A 23,669-nucleotide genomic window follows, 5' to 3' on the forward strand; every position below is an offset into this window, starting at 1 on the left:
GTCTATAGGCAAGTCCTGACGACTGTATATGCAAGACTGCAAAGATCTATAGACTTAGCTTATTGTTAAAATGAAGATTTGTCTTGTAATTCACTTATCTCAAAATTTCTTTGCCATACCTCCTCCAGTGCCTGTATGAGCTGCACAGTTTTTCTGCCTGCTGCAGTGGAATCATCGTAGTTGAGAGACATGATTTGCTTGGAGATTTCTCTGAACCAAGCCTGAAGATTTTCTACGTAAGAACAAGCAAAATTTAATCAAATCTTTGCAAGGGCAGTAAACAATAAAGACACCAGGAATTTGCTAGACAATAAGAAGAACAAAAACATTCAAAACTATACATACAGGGCATTATTTACAATGTTTTCATTTTACTTCTACAATTCTAGCCTTTCCAGACACAGACTTTTAAAGGAGCAGATGCTTAGGTAAGTGTCACAGAGAACATTAAAAAACAATTATCAAAACAAATTGGCATAATAAAACCTATTCAAAGAAGATAAATCCCTTTAAATTATGAAATTGTGTTTTATAAATGGTTTTACAATGCCATTTATCTTGGCAGCTGCAATTTCTGTGTTTTAGCTAGAAGTTTGCTGACATCAAGATGATAGAGGGAAAGAATTCAGTAAGGTAAGTCTGCTTTTATATGGAAGAAAGTGATAAAATTGTCTTTATTCTAAATTTAGCTATTTTGGAACAATCACTAATACCGCCCTTACACTGACATTATGCAGTGTTTGATCAAATGAGACAGTGATCTAAAATTCTCATTCTTACATCAACTCAGGAAAAAAAAAAAAAGAAGAGGTTTCAAAAAACAGAGCAGGAAATTTGGAAATACAGATTCATGCTTTTAAGTCATTTCCTTGGAGAATGTCAAAGATTCAGTGCAGAAGAGAAGTAAAAGAAGCTTTAAAAAAAATGCTGATACAACAAATGCAGGACACGACTAGGAAAAGAATGAAAGAAATCTTAAAGCAACCCCATATTTAACAGATATGGTTTTCCCACTCCTTTGTGCATAGAACACAATAATGTCAACTCCGTTACACATGGGAAAGCGCAATGGCATTTTGTTACCTTACCTAACATCTCTACACAAAGCAATAAGAAAAAATATTTAAAAATATGTCCATCTAAATATTAGGTACGTAATCATGGCTTACATATGGAACATATGCAGTAAACCTAAGTTAGACAGCATGTAAGAGATGTCTGTGTCAGCTGAAGGATATGAATTTTTTCATTAATATCAGTATTAGCCTCGTGTATTTTCTTTCAGTATTTGTTTGGAAGTAAAAAAGAAAATTACTTTTTTTCCCCCCATCAGTTTAGTTTTTAGTAATTACCATTTTTCTCTACTCTTGTAAGAGGTTTAACTCCTGAGAAGACATCAGCAAGTTCAGTCATCCTTTCAGATCCCTCTTTTTTATAGTTCTCCCATTTTGTTTGTTTTTCTGACAGCATCTGTTTGAACATCTATTGAAAACAAAGCATTTGATAAATTAAACTGGCAAGAAGGCAAACTACAATAAATGAAATGAAATACTTATAACAGATGGAACTGACCTACAGGGAGTACTAAATAACTTCAAGACCTCACCAGAACATTAAATACAAAATTTAAAGCATTGAGAAATACAGCCAGTGAGATGTACATATGGTGATAGAAATTAACTGAATTAAAAATATATATATGACAGATATTGTTGGCTTTTAGTCAGTTATAGAATTATCCAGTAACTTTTTTAGCTTAGAGATGCTACAAGACCGATCTAATTTTGAGTTATACTTTGCATAGTTATCTCAATCTATACACAGAAACTCAATCCAAAGGAGCATGTAACTGAAGTTAAGCATGCTTGTATGTATTTTACCAGATTAGTACCACAGAATTAATGGAGAGTGTTTTTACAGATGGCATAAATTTATATAGAGATGTAAGAGTTTTCCTAGCAGCTTATCCTCAACAGACATGGGCTTTCTTCTTTGTTTTAAAGAAAGCCTGGAAAAGAGAAGTATGGGAGGATAAAAAGTTGTGCAGCATTCTCAACAGATTTGAGTGTGCTTATTATCGGGATATTCAGGCAAAATCAAGTCTTCAGCTCTGCTCTGTTGCTCAGGGGAGAACACTGAAGAAAGCAGCAGCACGTTACCTCTTTCAAAATGAATTCAAATTGAGCTGTATCCAGAAGAAGCTGGAAAAGGATCTTGGGATTGTACCTCGAGTCTGTTAGAATTTGATCCTTTATCTGACGGAGACGTTTATTATTTGGATCACAAGCTGAAAATGGAAGGACAACATTTCTCCACTGCTACAGAATTTGGCCAAGCATTTAAATCTTTGTAGGTGCAACAGAAGATCTCACGTACCAAGAAGTCCCAAAGACAGCACAGGCATTCAACCAAGAGTAGAGTATACCTAAGCAGGTAAGTTTACAGATCCAAACTCATGTCAGAGACATTATTCAACAGTTATCAGAATAAAACCTGTGTTTTCAAATAATTAATTACTAACATATTAAAAAGCTGGCTATTGCTTTCATTTTAGTGATACATACAATTCTCAGAATGATGCTTCATATGATAAGGCACAAGAAGATAACATTCCCAGACTTTTTCTGCAGAATATTATTCAACAGGATCATGACTTCTCAAAGGTTCTTTTTATACCTGTATGTAGTTTGCAAGATTTAAGGAAATGCACGTGTGTACTTTTCAGCCAAAGATTTTAGGAGACTGTTAACAAAAGAAGAGCTCAACAAACTACTGAAAACAGTAAATGAAATTCTGCTGACTTCAACAGTAGCACACAGTGAACTTCTCTCAGGACCTAAGATGAAGCACCAGTAGAGCAGGACTGACAACTCTGGAATAAAAGTCTGGCACGAGGTCTTACCTGTGTCTGCAGTGTGAAGCATCAACCAGCGGATTGCTACATTGCAGTCTCGTAGGCAATTCAGCAGCTTGGGAATATTGTCCAGCACCAGCTCCTCCCTTAGACAGCCCTCTTTGAGAAACTGCTGCACCTGAGTGTGCACGCGCTCAGTGACCGCAGCGTACCTGCTTGCCTTAGAATACACAATGCTTGTGTCAATATAATCCTTGCCTCAAAAGGGACGCGTCATGTAAAATGTGGCTGGGGCTTCCTAAAGCTTAAAGGGTATCAGATCAGAAAAGTAATATAAAAAACTCACTATCAGTTCTGGTAGGCAACATAATAAACTGCAGCTACATAACAACGAATGTAAAGTATATTTCAGGATCTTTGCTCTACACTTGCGAGCTTCATATATATTCACTTACATACTTGCTAGAAATCATTCCTAAAAATGGTGATAATAAGAAAGAACAAAACAAAATCTACTTGAGAACGGGATATACTTGTCATGAATTAAGTGCCAGTTCTACTTAGCAAACTCCTTCCCTGAAGACTAACAAGAAATGTCTGCTCACATTCCCTAAGTTTAGAAGACAACGTATAACATGGTTCTTCTAATCAGACACTTCTGTGTGGTGTTCTTTTCTGAGCACTTGGTTCAAACTCTAAGGAGGCATTTAAACAATCATCAGTCCAGCAAAATCCCCCAATTATTGCCTGGTTTTACAAACAGGCCAGTATTATTCACTGTTTTTTAGGCATAAAAAAATAATCTCACATAAAAAACCAACAACTACATTGCATTATACAACGTTAAGGTATCATTCTTTTAAAGCAGGTGGTTTTTTCCAGATTATTGTTTAGCTAATCTGGGAGGCACCATGTACAACTATTTGGCTGAGTACCACATTATCAAAATGAATGTATAACTTCTAAAACATTTACCTATGGAAGACCAAACACCATAGTCAGCTTAAGGTATGCCATACTGAACAAGATGGTGTTGAGCGCCAGCATCTATTTTGTCAAGTTGTGACCCAGGAACTTTTAGGGAAAAGGGAATCTTCTAGCCTCTTTTTCCACAAGAGGAAGTAAAATAAGCAATGATAGGCGTACAAGATTTTGAGACCTTGAAGTATTTTTAACTCAGTTTTTTTTTTACAAAAGTTACATACTCAAAGTATTGTACTTGAATACAATTCAAACAATTGTACACAAGAGGATAAAAATACAGATATTTGAGATAGCCACACAGCCTGAAATCTTGCTAAAAATGTTGAATGCTGTCTTACACACCTGCTCTTTGACATTTGCAATATCCAGCGTGTAGTTGAGGGCGGTTTTAGCAGCTTTGTAGGGCTCCCATGCTTCTGCCAGATTTACAGTGATTCCCATGTAAATACTAATAACCTAAGCAGCAAACAAGAAGCTGTGTTTACAATTTTATTACGAAGACACACTTTTCATTTAGCAACACGAGTAGAGAGTTATATGTTGTAGGTATCAATAGGAGATAACTAAACTTTTTTGATATCTGTATTCTTTGCTCCAGAGTAGGAAGAAATGAAATGAAATACAGTTAATTAGTTAATTGAAGCTTAGTTCTGAAAACAAGCTGACAGTTTTTTCAGTCACTGTGTCTGATCCTTGGTCTCTATTCCGCACTCCTGCCCATGAACTTATGACTTCCTTTTCATTTCCGAATTTCCATGTTCCTGTGCACAAGGCTGACAAAAGCAAGACTGACTGGGGAGCCGACTATGACAGAGAAAAAAAAACAACAAACATCTAAATGAATCCTCCTCTAAGAATGCCCAAAGTGCCAAACAGAAATGTAACGTGTCTTCCATCGCAAACACAAACAGAAGGAAGCTATGATTCCACACTCTGATTTTTAAGGAACAAAGAGAAACGGTTTTGAGACCCCAAGGTCAAGTTTAAATGTGATTAAAAATACTGAATTGTGGTTGTCTTGCAAGTGTTTGTAAGATACATGATTAAAAATGGAAGTCTTGGGTGACTGACAGACGAAGGATACACAGAGCTTTGGCATCATCAGCTTCGTCACACTATTGCTCCAATGTCTGTCCATCTTGGAGTGATCACATCTAGGGCAACACTGTCAACCACTGACCGTTTTGTAAAATGTCAAAAAAGAAGCCAGAAGAGGTAAATGGGACACTGGTCTGCTGATAAGAAGATCCTTCTAATACTGCTGAAATAAAGCTCGGTGTTTCCTGCTGTCAGTTCCTTAAAAGGCTACAGTTCCACTGCTCAGACTGATTTGAAACGCTTCTGTATGATGCGGCTAACTCGTCCATACCTGATCACTAGACAGGCGTTGTATCAAAGTAACCGTTTGTACAATGAAGTCAAGTGAATACAGATGCTGGCATACTCAAAAATTTGAGTTCTCATCCCAAATAAAAGCTTAAAGTTTTTCAGAAAAAAAAGGAGGAAAAAAACTGATGAGTTGTAATGAGCTTATATTAAAACAGCCAGCTACTGCAGTTTCTTCACTCCTTTCTTCACTGTTCCACTAATGGTAGAGAGGAATGCAATTTGAAACCAATGAAGATACATAAATGAATTTCTAGTTTCTTTGTGAAGTCTGATTCCCTTTGATATAGACTACCTGAGGACTCTCCTGTTACATGCCAGCCTACTTCAGTAGCATTTTTTGCAGACTAGGGCTTCTGGATGGAGGTCCTAAATCTTAGCACTGAGATGCACAGAAATGCCCTTTTGATCACTGCATCTTACCAGTCTATAGAATCGCACAGTGACAGGCTTTGCTTCTAAGTTATTTGGACAACGGCATGGAATGTATCCTCAAACAAGTTTTCAAACAACGTGTGTGTGGGGAATTTGTTGGAGAGCAAGCCTGCCATCCAGAGAGGCCTTGACAAGTCAGTCGAATTCACCAGCAGAAAACAGAGGAAGTTCAGTAACGTTAAACATAAAGTCCAGTAGCTGGAGACAGAAACAAACCCTTGCAACAGCACAGTCTGGGAACTGACTGCCTGCTTAAGAATTCTGCAGAAAAGGACCTGTGTGTCCTGGTGGACAAACTGAACAGGAATCAGACACACAGCCTTACGACAACGGAGACTCATCATACACTAGACTATGCCAGCCAGACTGTGGCCAGTAGATTGAAGGAAGCGAATAGTCCCTCCAGTCAGCATTCATAAGGTCCCATTTAGAGTAATTTGCCTATGTTTGGGCTCCTCAGCACAAGACAGACATGGACAAACTGGAGTGAATCAAATGGAAGGCTACTAGGATGGGACCCACAATGGAAGGGAGCTGAGGGAGCTGGCTTTGCTTATGCTAGAGAGAAGGCGGCAAAGGGATCTGATGGCAGTCCTCCACTATCTAAAGGGAAGTTAGAGATACGACAGAGCCAGACTCACCTCAGAGGAGCACACTGAAAAGTCGAGAGGCAATGGTCACGAGCTGAGGGAAATTCCAGTTGGACAGATGGAAGAAATTCCTCACCATGAGTGATTAAACCTCGCCACAGGAGCCCTGAGGCTGTAGAATCTTAATTTTTAGGGATGTTGAAAACTCTACTGGACAAGACCTGGAGCAACCTACTTTTACTCTGAAGCCAGCTCTGCTTTGAGAAGGTTGGACTAGAAGATGCCTATATGCACCTTCCAGCTGACATTTTTTTTGTGATTGACTTACCTTGGTGGTATCAGAATGTAGTTGAGGTAAGCATTTACAGTGAAAATTCATATTTTCAAAGGATAGCTTTCCGAGCTTACCCAGAAGGTTTGACTCAGATTGCTCCATTCTGAACAAAGTAAAACTTCACCAGAAAAGAATAAGAACAGATTCTTTTAGAACATTTTTTTTTCTGTAATTCATGCTGTAAAAACTACGTATATTATTTCTATAACAGTAAATCTAGAGAACAGCTTTAAAACAAAATTAATTTTTACCCAATTATCTGGAAAGTATTTGTCCACTATCTCTCTCATTTTTGCTTGCTGTGTGTGAAGAATAGAAGGGTCAAAGTACAGAATCACATAGAGCATAGCAGCCTGAGTAGCCAGGGCAGTGCTGCGGTGTTCTGGTAAAGGATAGGCAGAAACCTACGAAAAGGGAACAAAACAAAACAAGAATGTAATATACAGCCACATAAACCACTTGCAAATATCATGAGGCACATTAAAAAGTAATACATGCATATTATATAGTAACATATATATAACATATCCTAGAGGATATATGTTATGTATTCTATCCTGGATATTATATATAGGTTACTATGAGATAAAGAGCATATGCACGTAAGTGGGACATGTTTATACATGCAGTGTATTTACCAGATATATTTTACAGAATATAAAAGTTGACCGTGTAGATATCTTCTAATTTTAACAGGCTACCAGAAGATATTACTGTGCTGTACATGTGTCAAAGGAGGGATCAACAAAAGAGCTTAAGATGATTTGAAAGAAGCAGAGCTGGAAAAAAGTATTACGTAAGGACTGGGGATGCTGTAGTTCATCTCACATAGAAATAAGGATTAATTTAATAAAAGTAAGAGTAATTTAATAAAAGAGACAATTAGAATGAAGATAATTTAATTATTCACCCATTCCGTGTATCAGCGAGACCAAAAAGATTCAAATTATCAACTGAAATTTCATTTTAAAAGTACATAGGATAATATATTAAAAGACCTCCATACTAACACAAGAGTTGGCATTAAAATCATATTAAATAAGACACAACGATTTGTCCTTAGGAAAACTGTTCCCTGCTTTTATTTAGTAACATCCTACTTTTATTTAATTTTGTCTAGTTACTTTATAAGGTTAAGATTTTTGACTAGTAAGAAAAATCAGGAGACTTCTGCCTATTGCCACTGAAAATAGGCTGCAAGTATCAAAGGAGGTAACAACACAGACATAATGTACTTCACTAAAACAAGCTCCATTCACTTCGGGTTGAACTGAAGTTTTCTACCTGAATTTAACTTTTTGAACTACATTGGAAAAAGTGCATTAATCATAACCATGCTTTATAATGACTATATAATTATAATGCTTTGTATAGTAACATTACTGTTTTTCAGTAAACATTATTAACTGTACTATAGAAATAGAAATCACAAATGTTTACTGTCTTTGCAATAAGTCAATAATATTATATAAATAAGAGAGCAAGTAATTTTGATATAAAGTATCGTTTCTAAGTAAGGTTTCCAGATTAAGAAGTACTTCACAAAAGTACAATCTCACTAACACTTCCTGGTTTCTTACTAGAAACATGAATATATCATAAAATGGGCTTTCTTTGCAGCTTGCTAAATGCACTTATTTGTTTCATGAACTTTCCAACGTTTAAAAAAAATTCTGCAGTACAGTACCTGATGAGGCCTTTTTCCCCTTTGAATGTCAGTATGTCTGTCCACAGTCCGAAAGCACTTTCAGTGAGGTCCCTACTTTTATATTGCTACTCCTACCTACAGATTTAAGCCTTTGCTTGTTTCTTCTATCTTTCAATAGTCTTCAAACACAGTTTTTCTGGCATCTACGTACTGTTTCAGTCATCCAGGATTCACTAAATGTGTGCCAAAAATTACAGAAAAAAAGATTGTTCGCGCTACAGACCAAACTCTGCTCAAAAGCAAATGTTTTGTTAAAGCTCTCTCAAAGGAGTCATATTAGAGGAGACTGAGACATGGTTCATACTTTGCTTCTTTCGTTTTGTTTTTCCCTTTATTAATTCAATTATAGTAGTTAAGAACTGTGACATTAGGGTTTCTTTTTAATCAAGCTATCTACTAAGGGATGACAAATCTCTTTGCAGAAGCTAACTAAAATAACAGCAACCTCTGAGGGGATTAGTTATTAAGAGCGACCAATCATTTAAGATTTAAAGACATTAAAGAAAATGGGTGAGTTTTTTTGTTTGCTTGTTTTTTACTGTGAGGTTAGTCACACATTGGAATGGATTGCCCAGAGAGGTTCTGCATTCTCCACCCTCTGGAGGTATTCAAAGCCCAACTGGATGTTGTCCTGGGCAATCTGCTCAAGTTGACCCTGCTTAAGCCAGGAGCTCAGACTACATGACTGCAAAAAGTCTTTTCCAACCTCCACAATTTGGTGATTACATGCTTTATTTTCTTCTGTGCTTCATTGTTGAGTAGCTTACCTGAGAAATCATCTGCTAGTCTATTGTAGATGCCTCTTTTATTTCACAGTAACTTACTTGATTATAAATGTCGTCTGACCGCAGGCGGCCAATAACCATGCTGATGAATGTTTCGCTTATGGGTACCCTGCTGAAGTAGCTCTCAGGGTAGTTTGGAGGTCTTTTAGCTCCTGGTTGGCTCGAGTACCCAGTGCTTCGAAGCAATTTACAGATATCATCTAAATTGGAATCAGCAGAGGATCGGGCTGCACTGTTTTACAAAAGGAAGGAACAAAAATTGAGCTCTATGACCTAGTTATTTCCTCCTTTCCCTTCCCTTGTAACCATGACCGTCCTCCAAGAAAACAATCAGATATTAAGGTCTGGAAGATTTTTGGCTGTTTACGCCATGAATACAGTTTTCACCATTATAGGAGGACACTGATACACATCCATACTGAAATCCCAGATAAACATACAAAGCACAAACAGAAAAACGAACTTTATACAGTGACAGAAAAAACAGCTTTGTATTCAGAGGGATAGTTTTGTTCTGTTTCTTTGTTTCTTCCACCTGCCTTTTATGAATTCTGCTTGTTGCTCCATTTCTGCATTCAACAGTCAAAGCAACACAGGAACAGGATACCCCCTTTTAGTTAAATTATGTGTGAAAGGATTTGCACTTATACCCTTTGAGACCCTTCCTGTCATATAATGATGCTGTCAGTCTACCTACGAAATCCCATTACTGATTCCACTTACCCAGCACTGTAACAAGAAGCCTGACTTGCAACACATTTGCGATCTAGATACTCAGGACTTTTCACCAAGATTTGCTCACATACCTATGGTACCTTCACAGCTCACACTTGCAATGCTAAAGCTTTAGCTGAAAGCTTATATGTCAGTGGACTTCAACTCTCTGTTGTGATAGCATGAAAAAATCTGCTGCCGCAGTTTTACAGCCAGACCTGCAAAAACAGCTAATGCAAGGAGCTCTATTGATATTTATAGAGCTCTGCAAAATTATCAGTCTATCTATACAGTCAAACAGGTGCTGATATTTCCATTATCTTAATTCAATAACCCAGTGAATTGAGTATATCTTGTTACATTTTTTCAGCCTTGAGTGCTTCTGAATACCGATATACCTTACCTGTATCTGTAGTAGGAAACCAACATTCTTTCTCTGACTTCTCCTTCAATTTTTTGGTCAATGACCAGTAGCATGACTCCATATAGATAGAGTGCTTCACACTGTCGGGAAAGAGAAAGAACAAAGGGAAGAAATTGCATCAACACAATTTTGTAGTAATATTAAAAGACAAACAAGTGCTGATAAACTAACAGAATGGCAACTATGTAGTCAACACACTGTCAAAAATGGCAGGCTGAAGATTTTTGGTCTCTGTCTTCCTCAAAATAAGCCATAGCATTACTGTGTATTTGGTGAATTTTCATTTTTGTCTAGCGTGGCACAGAACTGCTTGGTACCCTGTTTTATATTACAGAATTATTGAATACTTACTAAAAGTTGTTTTCCATCTTCATTAAGGAGGACGGTTTCTAATGTTTGCTGAATGTAAATTCCTTCATTGAGGTCATCTAAATATCTAGGAATCACAACAAAGAGAGTTGGTCATCGACCGCTTTGCTCTCAAATTATGTTTCTTCAGAACTCAATTGACCAAAATCGTTTGAAAGTCCAGAGATGCGTCAGAACATCTTCCTAGTACACGCAGCATTAGGTTTTTCAGACAAAGAGGAACAGATGCTCTGGTTTGAAATGAGAGGCTGGAACTCCTAGCTAGAGCCAACCAGCTGGCAAAATCCTCCTTCCATTTCCAGGTGATGTGCATGAACTATGCTGGAGGATACTCTGTACCTTACATCTGACATCCTCTTAACGTTCAAATGGGTGAATAACAGCCTGAGAACAAAAGACTGAGAAAGAAAAGCTCCTCCCCCACTCCAAAACCTAGTAAAACTGTCACATTGTCAAGTTACCCCCCAAACATCTCCTGGAAATAGGTTAAATTTATCTCAAATGCAATATGGAAGGTGGAGCTAGGAACAGAGAACATTCTTGTGGATTAACAGAATTTCTTCTTATTTAAGGACTTCCCAGTAACACTACATATTACCCTACGATAAATCTTTTCAGATAAAACCAGCAACAAAAATAACTTATGCTTAAGATTCTCAGGAACTTTTTCACAAAAATTTAGTTTGACAACATGGAGTCTCCTTTTATTCAAAAATCTTCATGACAATATCGATGATAAAGGAGAAAAAATATCTCTAATTAACAGCTTAAAAGTTTTCAAGTCATGTATTAAGCTGGTAAGCAACAATAGGAATAAATTGGTGAGATCACACCTTGAATATTGTATTCAGTTTTGGGTCCTTCAAAAGGATACCGAGTTGCTCACGTGTGTGCAGAGAAGAGCAATGAAGGTACCAGAAAACAAGATTTATGAGGAGCAGCTGAGAAAATTGGAGTTGTTTAGTCTGGAGCAAAGGAGGCTGAGGGGAGACCTCATCAGTCTCTATAACTACCTGAAACGAGGTTGCAGCAAGGAGGGTGTCAGTCTTTCATCTAGTGACAAGTTATAGGATGCTAGGAAACAAATTCAAGTTGTGCCAGGGGAGGTTTAGATTAGATATGAGGGAGAATTTCTTCATGAAGAGGGTGGTCAAGCATTGGAACAGGCTGCCCAGGGAAAGTGGTGGCGTCCCCATCCCTAAGGTATTTAAGAAACATGTGGATGTGGCACTAGGGTATACGGCTTAGTGATGGGATGCAGTAGGTCATGCTGATGGTTCAACTTGTAGATCCTGAAGGTCTTTTCCAATCTAGATCATTCTATGATTTTAAACATTAGTGCTTACTCCAGTAATCCAGGTTCCCAAGAGCCAATGTATTCATGTATACATTTAAACAGCGAGCATACCGGCTCTCTGAAGAAAAAGCTTCTCATCATTAAGACTCAATAGTACCCTAGTCAGTAACTCTACATGTATTTAATATACTATACCTGTTCAAATCTACAATGTATTTATGTACACTCTGAAAAGCTAGATAAAATCTTGTCAAAATTTCAATGTTGTTTTCACGAAATTCTTCATCTAAGTCCAGTAACTCAGGTTTGGCTTCCAGTTTGCCTTCACATGCCTCAGGCCCCTAAGAAAAGACATTCACGTTTAGAGACAGCATTTGACTGTGTCCACAACGCTTTTCAGCAGATTACACAACACACAACCACCAGTGTGCATGTAACAACAAATCAACATTTCTCACTAAAACAAGAACCTGTAATTTTCCAAGCTACTTTATGATTGAACATCTACGAAGATTAACTTTATGCTTTCTTACACTTTGATTTTGAACATAATTTCTCCTTTGCAACCAATAGGAAAGAACAGCTAACACTTTGGATAAAACTTCGACGCATCCAAAGCTGCTGTATGCTTCACAATGGGCTTTCTGTAGTACTATCCATCTCCCTGCTGGAATTTCTTCCTTTACACCTTTGGTCTGATTGGTATCTCAGCTAGAATACATCAGATTGAGACCTCACAAACAGTTGTGAGCTTAGTACTTTCTCATGCATTTAAACTGCTTGAAAGCATGAGACTTATCTGAGAGTTTTTACAGACTCCGGATCTAGCTCAGTACCAGTACCCCAAATTAACGCAGAAACTATGTCACTAAGAACCGTGTGCAAAAAAGGGTAGGGATGACAAGCCTGGCTTTCTGAAAGCAAGGCTGCAACCTTTTCTTTCTAAGCATTTAGTATGGTAGATATTTCTTAAAACCTCTGTTTGATCTTATCACTAACATCTAATTGAAAATATCACTTATGCTTAATTGAAAATATTAATATTTAATTGAAAATGGTGTTGATATTTCACAGACCACTTACCATGGCATAAGACCATGACTTCAAAGGATTTAATAAACATGAACTCGATTTAAAAAAAAAACTTAAAATAGAGTTAAAATAAAATATCAAGCCTAATATCTGGTTGGTAATTGTTGTGTAGTTTTAAAAATGGTCTTGTGTTTCACTCTTTCAAATTGCCACATAAAACAAAGGATAAAAGTAGGTCCCAAAACGCCTACGGATTTTTTCAAAATTTCAAATCTTTTCTCATTAACTAATTTTAAGAATCATGTATACGGGAATGAAGTGTTAGCAGTGATATAACCTCTGTTTTGTAAGTATGTCTTTTATTGCTTTTGGTGCAATCACTCTGGAAAGTAGCAGCACTGCTTTGCTTCCTTAACGTTAAAATCCTTCCAGTTTCCAGGATAACTGTATTTCTCACCAATTACACCTATCCACTTCAAAATTTTCAAGTAATTTGCCTAAAAACAAAAACAAACAAACAACAAAAAAACGAGACTTCTAGAGAGACTTGAAACACTTATATCTAAAGGTATCTGGGAAATCACCTGTGCTTAGGGTTTTCAGTGCCTGAGGCTCCGAGCCAGTACTCAAAGCTGACAGCTCCTACCAATTCCTCTCCACCCCTGCCATATTGCTGTATTGTTAACTTTTCTTTTACTGTACAATCCAGGTAAAGCCAAATTCCCTACAGCTCCTTCTAAATCACGTTGGAGAATGATAGAGCGAAATATGTTCTATGAGAATCTTCAAGTTTGTAAGGGAAACAAGGGCTTTTCGTGCTCTCTTTGATTTATTTGTTGATCCAGTGCATGTGACGAGCCCAGTGAATGAACAATCATGGTACTGTCCAACAGGAAAGCATGAAGCAGTTTTCACGGCTGCAAAGAATAAGCTACAGATAACCAAAGGAAGATGGGCATACTGCCCACAGTAGTGCTCCAAAGAAAAACAATCCACTGCACAGGCTCAGAACTTGCTGGTTAAAGCAAAATTTAAAGTTCCTTCAAGAAATAATAACCGGGGACTTGAGTCTTATATGATCAACAACCATCAAAATTCGCAGGCCAGATGACTCATCATACATTCTGAAAGACTGCTCTTCTATGTATGCACTTAAAATTGCCACTCCTTCTTGCCCTAAAACTCAGCGCGGGTACTGGTTAAATGTATATTCTGCCTAGGGGCCTAAGCACAGAGCGCTCACCGGACTGTTTCTGCTCACTCAAATGAGTAAGATGAGGCTAAGTGTGACCAGAACTATACAAAATACAAGACAGTCCAGAAGTGGAATGTTAGCATGCGAGCATATCCCAATTACTATCTCAGTTTAGTAGATTTTTGGTAAGCACTAAGCAAACAGCAAGTCATTGCAGTCAATTCTGAAGCATGCTGGTAATAAACACAGCACACAGGAATGGCTATTTTGTAGCCCTTATGCTCTACCAGGACAGCAACACTTTAAGGTGAAGTTTAACAATAGAAGAAAAGAGTTTACCTTAAAATAACTGAAATCAAATATGATATCTCCATACTTCTGTTGATCAGCCTTGTCCTTCAGCCTGAAAACACCGGGAATAAATTCTGAGAGTCTTAAGAGTTCTGCAATGATGGCATTTCCACAGGAGACAATCCGAAGAATTGCCTGACCACAGAGATTATTTTCAGCAAGAAAATCAACCATTGCGGAGCTGGACGTGAACACGTAGCACAGGTCCTGTAGTCTGTTTCTGACCGTTAGATTTCAGGTTATTTGAAGAAGAATTTGAAGAAAACCAGCTGCTCCATTAACAGCACCTATAAAAACAAAACCACACACATTCAGAGTGCTTCATGTTTGTATTTTTGATAGCTTAATCCATGCAGATTTTTAAGCATACCCCTAAATCTTTCAGTTGAAAGATAAATGCTCTATTTAAAGCAGTTGGTGACGTGAAAAAAAAGTGCACTGAACTCAACTTTAGCATATACACCGTGTTTGATTCAGTCACCTGTGCAACCAGGCAAGACAAGCACAGTCTCTTGGACCAGAAAATTTGAAGAGAAATGTTAAAGAATGAAATGATGACAAATACTGAAGCAATTGAGGCCATGCAGGAGATGGTGGCAAGGAAAACAAAACAGGTTAGGTGCCTATAATAGGTTCAAACACAGCTGAAATAATTGTAATGGGCTTTAGCAAAACAAAGAAAACTTTTGCAGCCAAAGGGCTAACTTTTGTGCTGTAGCTATTTATTTACTGACGTTTTTTCCTTCAAGATACGCAGCACAGCACCACTAAAAATAAGCTTTTATATTTTAGGAGCCTTTGCGTGAAGCTTCGAACTGACTTTAGTTTTTTAACCAAGACCTTTCCAAGCCCCTTGGAACAAACTGAAGGCGGGGGCACCCCTTCAGCCCCCTGACCCGACCCAGGAGCCTGACCGTCCGGTCGTGTGGAGCCCAGCGGGGCGTAACAGGATGTAATCCCGATGGAACAGGACTGGGCTTTAAATTCCGTCTCCCCCACTCCTCCTCGGGCCGTGGGGTGCCTTTTTGGCCCGAATACCCCGTCCAAGATCGCAGGAGCCGTCCGAAACGCGCCCCCGGTGCAGCGCAGCCCTCTCAGCCCCGGGCGCCTCCCTGTCCTTTCGCCTCAGCTCCGGGCGCTTCCTCCGGCCGCCCCGCCAGGCCCTCCCTTGCCCCTCACCGCCTGGACGAGCCCTGGGGAGACCTCCTCGGAGCTAGCCCCATGCCTCAGGGCTGCCAACAGCGGGGCGAGCTCCGGCTTCTCCCCCAAAAACCTCTTCCCCGCCGCGGCGGTGGCAGCACGGCGGGAGGCGGTGGCGGCTGTGCCCAGCCCTCCCATCACATGATGGCGCCGTCATGTGGAGAGGCGCCGGCTGATGAGGCTGTTCCGCCGCCTTCCCGGCCCGCCTCGCCCGTTCGTAGCAGAGAGGGAAGGGTCGGTGGACCTCCGGGACTCCTCCGGCACCCCTCCGGGCTGCGGCGGCTGGCTCTAGGTGAGCAGCGGGCGCTGCTGAGGGAGTCCGCCTCGTCCGCCCCGTCCGCCCCATGCCCCCTGAGGAGATGGAGGGGGACCGCTGCCATCCGGGTGGGACTGGTGTAGGGCGGCCTCAGCGTGGGGTCGGGGGGTGAGATGAGGGTACGAGGGCACGGGGAACGGAGCTTGATGCTTGGGGGGCTCCTCTTCACACCGCTGTGGGAGGAGAGTAGCGGCCCTATGGGGCAGGCGGTCACCCAGATGCCCAGGAGGTGGGCGCCCAAGAGGTGGGCGCCTTTGGATCTCTGCCTCGTGGTTTGGGAGCGTGGGGAAGCTAGGTTGCTTGCTCAAATCTCAAAGGTATGTGGTAGAATATGCAGTATAATTTAAGATTTGTGCTCTGCAGCCCTGTTTGGACCGTTTGGTCACTTACTGTTGAAAGAAACTTGCCTCACTGCTTGCACTTGGTCACTTTTTCAACTCTCGGTTTTGCTTGGGTCTTCCTGAAGTGAGGTGTGTTGGGGTGGGAGTGGCAAATGGATGCACCTGCCTAAGACTTTTCTGGCAAGAAAGGCTCAAAAGCTGTACAGGCTTATAAAAACTGTACAGGTTTACAGCTGTAAAACCAATTCCAGTGAGGATGTGGCTGTTTCTCTGTTGGCAGCATGGACAGCTGCAAGCTGATGTTGAAGAGTTCACTTAGACAATTTGAGAGGGAAATCTTTGGGATCAAAAACAATTTCTAAGAAAAATAAGCTTATATATATATTATATCTATATATATGTATATATTTTGTCTGAGAGTACTTAAATTATCTTCCAAAGCACAAATTGAGATGAAACTACCAATACAGTGGTATGATCTAATATTGTAAACAATAACTTAAGTTTCAGTTTGGCTTGGTCAGTGCTTCCACAAATATTAAGAGAACGAAGAAGCCAGTTTAATTTTTCACTGTTGTTTTTTACAGAATCCTGTCTTTCAGTGTATATCTGTGAAATTCTCAAAAGAACAGCGGGCTTGCTTGATGAGTGAGATTTACCAAGTTCAAGAAGTCAGCTAGGTTCTTGCTGTTAACTTTGATGCTCTAAATAGGCCCAGAAAGATAAAGCTGATAACATGATTTTGTGTGACTATTTAACGGTGTATCAGATTTGGATCACAGAGGTTCTATACAAATAGTCTTGGTAAGATAGCAAACAGCTGCTTAAAAAAACAAAGTTAAAAATAATATAACAACTTAAAGCATTTGTTATTAAATATATCTTGAAGAGCATCTTTAATCTTTTATTTATTTTTTAAACTTTCAGAGAGTTCTGTAAGGAACTTTTTGCATGTCTTCTGCTGTCAGTCTGACAGCCTCTAAAGGTAACAATTGCTGTCTTTTGACAGGGAGAGCATGAGCTGAGCTAACCGGAGCAATTGTTGAAGACTGCTGCCTCTTCTCTGGCAAGATGCTCCTTTAGAAGGGAAAGAGAGGAAGTCAGTTAATAAGGAATTCAGAAATTCAAGTTGTGGCAAACACAAAAAATCACTATGTTGTTAAAAACTGTTGTAAACCCATGACCTGAAAGCAGCGTCATAAAAGGTGGTCTTGAGTAGCCAAGCACATTTTTGAAGCAGGAAAAAAAAGAAAAAGATATGAAAGAAAACATTAGGAGAGAAGAGACTGTGATGGCAGGTATTCAACTCTTACAATTTGCATGATGTTCATGAGGAACATGGCGATGTTATTCATGTTAGGATGAGCGTAAGATGTAGTTCTGGAATCCAAGGGTAAGTAGTAGAGGGAGAGAGGGAGATACAGCCTTAGATATGCAAACCTTGGGCAAAGCTTTATCCTTTAATATTTTGCATATTTCTGTTGGATTATGGCCTGTCAAAGGCTTTTGTTGGTATACCAACTCATCCCCTTGTAATTTTGAGTACTATTTAGATAAAATTTGTACTATAAATCAATTTTGGTTATGGATTCTGTTCTCTCCCTCCTTCCCAGTGTGATCTGAGTGTAGTCCTTGAAAATCTTAGTTACTGTTTACATGGACTGATACAGTATTTCTGTCTGTCCAAGACTTACTTTTATAAACAAGTGTGTTTTTAAAGCTGAGCGGAATTGTATAAACCTCTGCACACCGGATCCTTGTTTCTTACAATACCTACATGTTGTCCAAGCAAGTTATGGTAAAGCTTAAAAAAGGAAGGGCAGAAGCTGAAATTTTTGAGGGGAGATCACCAACTGATATGAACAGTGTGGATAGGGATAGCGAAAGCAAACTGACTTGAGGGTTATGTTAATGACAGAGGAGAAGCAGTTAATCCCAGGAAAGTTGTAGGTTGTGGGTCTGTATTGGGGAAGATGGTGGTAAAGAGGCAAACATTCTCGTGTGATGCTGTTGTGTGCCAGTGGAACATTGCTGCTAACAACACAGTTTGTGACAACTTTGGGGGAAACAGGCAGCATCTGTAAGGTGGGCTTTTATTTAAAAATGATGTTAGATGATTTACTGCTGAATATATGCTTAGAGTCCTGTATTTATTTATATTTTTCCCCACTGGGTAAGCTGTTGAAACAGGCTTGTAGATGGTGGGGCTGAATTTGATGTGAGAAGTTGTATTTCTTACTAGCCTGATTGCTAATGTGTCTAGAAAACACAGGGAAATCTTGGCGTGTGGGCTTTCTTCAGAGCTGAGATAGAGCAGTAATTTTCAAGCTAACATTATCACTGAGTTTAGATTTCATTGTGGTTTAGCAATAGAAATGAGCAGATGAAAAGGGCAAGTTGCTTTTTGGGGTGTAGTTTTGCTTAATATTTGCTTAATGTTGAATAGGAAGGGAATTGAAAACCTCTGGTGAATTGCAGTTCCACTGACACTTCATAGAATCCTAGAATGGCTTGGGTTGGAAGGGACCTTAAAGATCATCTGGTTCCAACCCCTGCCATGGGCAAGGATGCCACCCACTAGACCAGGTTGCCCAGGGCCTCATCTAACCTGATCTTGAACACCTCCAGGGATGGGGCATCCACAGCTTTTCTGGGCAGCCTGTTTCAGTGCTTCACTTGTGAGCTAAGATTTCCTCCCTGCTCTGTAGTGTTTCAGCGGTCCTGTGAACACTGCTATTTGCACTTTCGTTTTATCTCCCAAATTCTTTGGGTGTAAACTGCATTCAGAATGTTCTGTCTGTTATTTCTAGAGTAATGATTTCAAGATGCCAGGGGCTGCAAGAATTTTGTTCAACTCCGTGGATTCCTCTCTCTCATCTCTGAAAAACTGCCTATCTTACATAAATACTGGAATGGATATCACTACTCACGTTGCCCTTGACCTCGTGGAAAGTTTCAGTAAGTAATTCCTCTACGTATCTTCTATTGCATCCTGAATCTCACAGGTGAATCCTAGGCCTACATATTTTGACTTTGTTACAGTCAATATCTATCTTTGTTGTAGGAACTGTAGCTCTGCTGGCTATACAGGGTGTTTTCATCCCACTCACTTCATTCTCTTCAATGATAAATTCAATGAAAATGTAAATACCAAGCAAACATTGTCCCAGCTTTTGTAACAACCCAGACTAGTAGTGTTCCAGTGTTTATTATCCGATCGCTTTGTAAAAACTTCAGTATTGCTGAAGACGATGGAGAAGACCTTTTAAGGTGAATAAAATGACTTTTCTTTCTAATACTGCTTCTTTGTGTGTGTTTCATTTAATGTTTAGGGCAAGATATTTTAAATAATGCTAATGATTTTGAGTACAAAGCTTGAGACACCTGTTAGGGGATGCAATTTTCTAAAATGCTGTCTGTTTCTCTGCTGAAAAACAGACGCTTTAAGGGTGCTTCAGTTTGGACATGTACAAACTGGGATACCATAAATCTCTAATCATTTCTAACAGTCTTGTCATTGCTATTTCACAGTAACAGGTGCAGTGCAAAGCTACTTTTCAAAGACAAATACTATGCCTCCCATTTCTGTAACTCCTTAGATCTGTGATAATATTTTCACTAGGAACAAAAAATCACACCTTTAAAGCTTTAATTATGAGCAGAGAGTGAAAGTCCTCTAAAAGAAAAGATTTGTCATTCATTATAAATCTTGCGTTCAGCTAAGCCGAGGTTTATGTACAATCAAGATGAATGCTTCTCCGTTTGTCTAGTGTGATAGTTCTCTCTCCTCTGACCTTTTTATCCGTGTTGCTGTCAGAGACAATTGAGGTGCTGTTTCTGGATGGTAGGGGAAATGGAAAGCTTGTCTGAACAGTCAGCTGGGGATTCCCGTTGTGGTAAGACGGGTGTAGCCAGTTCTGCTTCCTCGCTGCCCTTGCAGCCACCATCCCTCCTACTTTTCCATAAGCGGAGACACACTGAATGTAGTGAATTCTTGTAATCCCAGAATGATCTGCAGAAGTTAGTTATTGGTGACAGAAGAAGTTTTGAGTAATATCACCTTTCAGTGGAAGCCAAATCAAGCCCCTGTTGCATTCGCGTTTGGAGGCATGATAGGCAACTTAAGCTTCACTGTGCAGGTTTGCAGCTGAGGGTTTGTGCATGATACTCTTAGGAAATTTCATGATCTTTCTCAGTCACCTACTTCTGGCATATTAGTCTTTAATTACAACCTTAAAGTTATTTGTCCACTTCATTCAGTAAGCAAAAGGACCTTATGTAATATATTGTCCAGAGAGGGGTTTACTCTCGATGAGCTTCTTATGGCCATTGTTACAATTAAGCTGTATCATGTGATTGGAAACAGCTCCCAGGCCATAAAATTCATTTTATTTTAGCAGGGGTAACATCCTGTAGAATTGTAATTCCAGGATTTTGAAGCATGACCTTTTACCATAGTCCGTCCCCTTGCGCTACAGAAAAGCTGTTACAGACTTACTTTTGTAGTTTAAAAATTATGTAGTTTAAATCCCTATGATCTATGTGCTATGGTGTTAACTCTTCACTTAGAGTAATTCTCTCCTTCACTCCTACTCTTTTCTTTGCTGATTTATGCACATGTGAAACAAGCAAATGAGTGAAGTTCCCTCACTTTTCTTTTACAAGGTTTGTTTTTCACTCCCTTAGCTGTGTATATAAAGGTCATTCATCTCTTGAACTTGAGCTTCAATTTCTTATGTTCCATATACAATGCCATCAGGAAGACACAAAGTTTCTGTGGTGTGACATACTTTTGGTAAATAACTGCTGTGGTTTTTTGTTTGTTTAGTGTTTTTGAGTTGGCATCATCTGGTCTGCAGTACTTGGCTGTTAAGCTCGTACAACCTACTGATATGTGACAAGTTGTGTTAGTATAAAATTGTCACCCACCTATTCTACTTAGCCTGCATGTTCTGAGGCAAAGTAGTCATTTAATTTTGAGACATCTTTAGGTAATGTGCTTCTGCATTCTTGTTGTTGTCCATTTGCAGTTTGTTTTAATTTCCTTTACAAAATCTAGATTCATCCAGCTTCTGACAGGTTTCATTGCTAGGCTTTGCAGTGGCAAAAGAATTCTATTGTGATTATGTGGTTAGTATTTTATTTTACAAGCCCTGTTGCTGTGAAGATGCTTGCATGTTACACAACTCTGCTTTTTGGGAATAGTACTGGGGTAAAATTCTCTTAGGAAGTACATGAGAGAGGTTGGATTTACATCTGAAGATAAATAACCGGAAAGGCATACAAAGTTAGTGCAGTAAGTGACGTCTGTTTCTTTTCTGAATTGTTACTCTCCAAGAGCCCAGTCTTGAAAACCTTTACTGGTAGGCATATTTATTAAATAATACACATTAGTGTTTGCTGGACTGGCTACTGTTAAATGCAGTATCATGGAGGGATCTCCCTTAAATGCACCTGATAGGAAGTTAGATTTATTTTTTTATTTTTTTAAAGATCTCACTGGATCACTTTTCCCTCTTTTTTTTTTCTTTAGATTATGATAGGGGCTTTGCTCATGTGTTATATTTGAGATGTTTTATAGGCAGCGAACGCTATGGTTTTGTTGTGTTTTTTTTTTTTTTTTTCTCCCTAAGATTTAAGGGTGATTCATGAAAGAACCTGTGTGTGATTTTTCTAACTTCAGTGCTGTAATATAGGAATAATATAAAGAAGAAATAGAAATTAACATGAATTTTCTTTGATATATTTAAAGTGCTTTTATGGTATTTCAATCTTGAGGGTGCTTCCCTGTTAAGTAGAAGCCTGCATACTAGGGCGAGAAAAGGCTCTTCGTTTTCTGACATACTTAGTGGAAAAGGATGTAGGGAACAGTTCTGAAGAACATAAAAAGAAAACAGTTTGGTGTCTCAGCACGTTTGTATGCATGTAAGTTGTAAAGCAGCCACGATTGTTCAGGTGGAGTGAAAACCAAAGCTCGCTAGGGGGCAGGAGAAGATAGGAAGTAAACAGTACTTCCCTTGAAGCTCCAAAAGTATTGAAAAGAAACTGGCTGCCTTACCTCTCTGCTGATCTGGCCGTGATCCATGAGCCGCCTAAAGCCCTCTCCAGTTAAACCGTCCAGAGAACAAAGAACTCTTCTTCCAGTGGTTATGGGAGCCATAAAAACCTCTCGGGATGACTGAATCTAAGCTCCTTAACAGGTGGTGGTAGTGTTACGTGGAATAAAGAGGGAGCAAGCCTGCTTTTTAGTTTGTGAAACCCTGAGGGCTGTTGATGGGGAGAGGTGCCACTTGTGTGCCACAGTTGGCTCAGGATATTCCCCACTTTATAGTAGCCTTGTAACCTTCCGTAACCTTTCTTTAGCAGATCTCAGCTGCTTTGCAAACACTGGCTAAGCCTCTCTGCTCTCTGGGAGGTAAATAATGGTTGCAGGGATTACTTCCTCCAGCAGGTTTGAAATGAAAATCTTCTGAGGGAATAAGGGCTGCAATATAGAAACGTTGTGACTCCATAATAATCTGAAAGAGAAGAATAAGTTTTCCTCCATCTGATTGAAACAGCAGAGAAAACTTAACTAGAGAAGATAGAAAGGGGTTTTTGAGTTGGATGTTGGGGACATCAGATTAAAATTGCTTACTCATGAATAAATATCACAGTAGATCTTTCACGGCTTTGTGTTGATGTGTGCTTTGAAAGTTTCAGAACAAAATCCAGCACTGGGTTTTAAGCAGTAATTTCCCATGTAGAATTCCTCCTACTGAAGTAAGACTTTCCTTTCTCTCAGCACCATATTTCCCTTTAGGAAGCTGCCGTCTACCCACTGACTCACTTCAATCCTGTTTAAAGGGATTTTGATCTGTTTCTGGGTGAAGGTGGCATGGCTGCAAGCTAGTACACATACCGATGCTACCATGTATTACTGTGCTGCTGTACTTCAAATTATTCAGTTTTAAAAGCTGTAATAAAGCTGCAATAAATATTAATCTGAGGAATGTAGAAAATTGAGGGAATCTGTTTCACTGTTTCAAAAGATTTTGAAGATTTAAAGATTTATAGCCTTTCATCAGATGCTACCCCACTTGGCAATGCAGGACAAAATGTAGCAGTTAATCTACTTCTTCACAACCTGGAATGGGTTCGTTTTACTACTTTCTGCAAAATAATAATACTAATAAAAATAATGCTTACCCATTTCACAGGAATATTGGAAAGATTTAATGTCCAATATTTCCAAGCAGGTTCACAGTTACCTCTACTTATGCATATAGTTGTCCTGACATCTGCTTACAGTCCACAATAGTAAGTTTAAAATGATTTCTGTCCATTTAATCCTTATTTAATGTTGTGAGGTGTT

General features: G+C 39.1%; 2 protein-coding genes across 3 annotated transcripts in view; one reads left to right on the forward strand and one right to left on the reverse strand.

Moving 5' to 3' along the window:
- The window catches only part of WASHC5 (WASH complex subunit 5), a 28,737-nt gene extending 12,927 nt beyond the window's left edge, over positions 1–15,810 (reverse strand). The window contains exons 1-12 of one of the 2 annotated variants that reach the window (XM_035556178.1): positions 15,360–15,810; positions 14,447–14,745; positions 12,076–12,221; positions 10,566–10,650; positions 10,194–10,294; positions 9,116–9,308; positions 6,835–6,987; positions 4,181–4,294; positions 2,903–3,074; positions 2,160–2,287; positions 1,353–1,482; positions 120–232 (exon numbers count right to left, since the gene is read on the reverse strand). In XM_035556178.1, coding sequence (XP_035412071.1) covers positions 120–232; positions 1,353–1,482; positions 2,160–2,287; positions 2,903–3,074; positions 4,181–4,294; positions 6,835–6,987; positions 9,116–9,308; positions 10,194–10,294; positions 10,566–10,650; positions 12,076–12,221; positions 14,447–14,632 — 1,521 coding nt within the window. In that variant the 5' untranslated portion in view covers positions 14,633–14,745; positions 15,360–15,810. The remainder of the gene's footprint in view (positions 1–119; positions 233–1,352; positions 1,483–2,159; positions 2,288–2,902; positions 3,075–4,180; positions 4,295–6,834; positions 6,988–9,115; positions 9,309–10,193; positions 10,295–10,565; positions 10,651–12,075; positions 12,222–14,446; positions 14,746–15,359) is intronic. The other variant, XM_035556176.2, reaches the window with a different exon arrangement.
- Position 15,811: 1 nt separating this feature from the next.
- The window catches only part of NSMCE2 (NSE2 (MMS21) homolog, SMC5-SMC6 complex SUMO ligase), a 130,029-nt gene continuing 122,171 nt past the window's right edge, over positions 15,812–23,669 (forward strand). The window contains exons 1-2 of the mRNA XM_035556179.2: positions 15,812–15,950; positions 19,126–19,273. Coding sequence (XP_035412072.1) covers positions 19,141–19,273 — 133 coding nt within the window. The 5' untranslated portion in view covers positions 15,812–15,950; positions 19,126–19,140. The remainder of the gene's footprint in view (positions 15,951–19,125; positions 19,274–23,669) is intronic.

Source organism: Cygnus atratus, chromosome 2 (genome assembly GCF_013377495.2).
Source record: "Cygnus atratus isolate AKBS03 ecotype Queensland, Australia chromosome 2, CAtr_DNAZoo_HiC_assembly, whole genome shotgun sequence".
In the NCBI taxonomy this organism is placed as follows: Eukaryota; Metazoa; Chordata; class Aves; order Anseriformes; family Anatidae; genus Cygnus; species Cygnus atratus.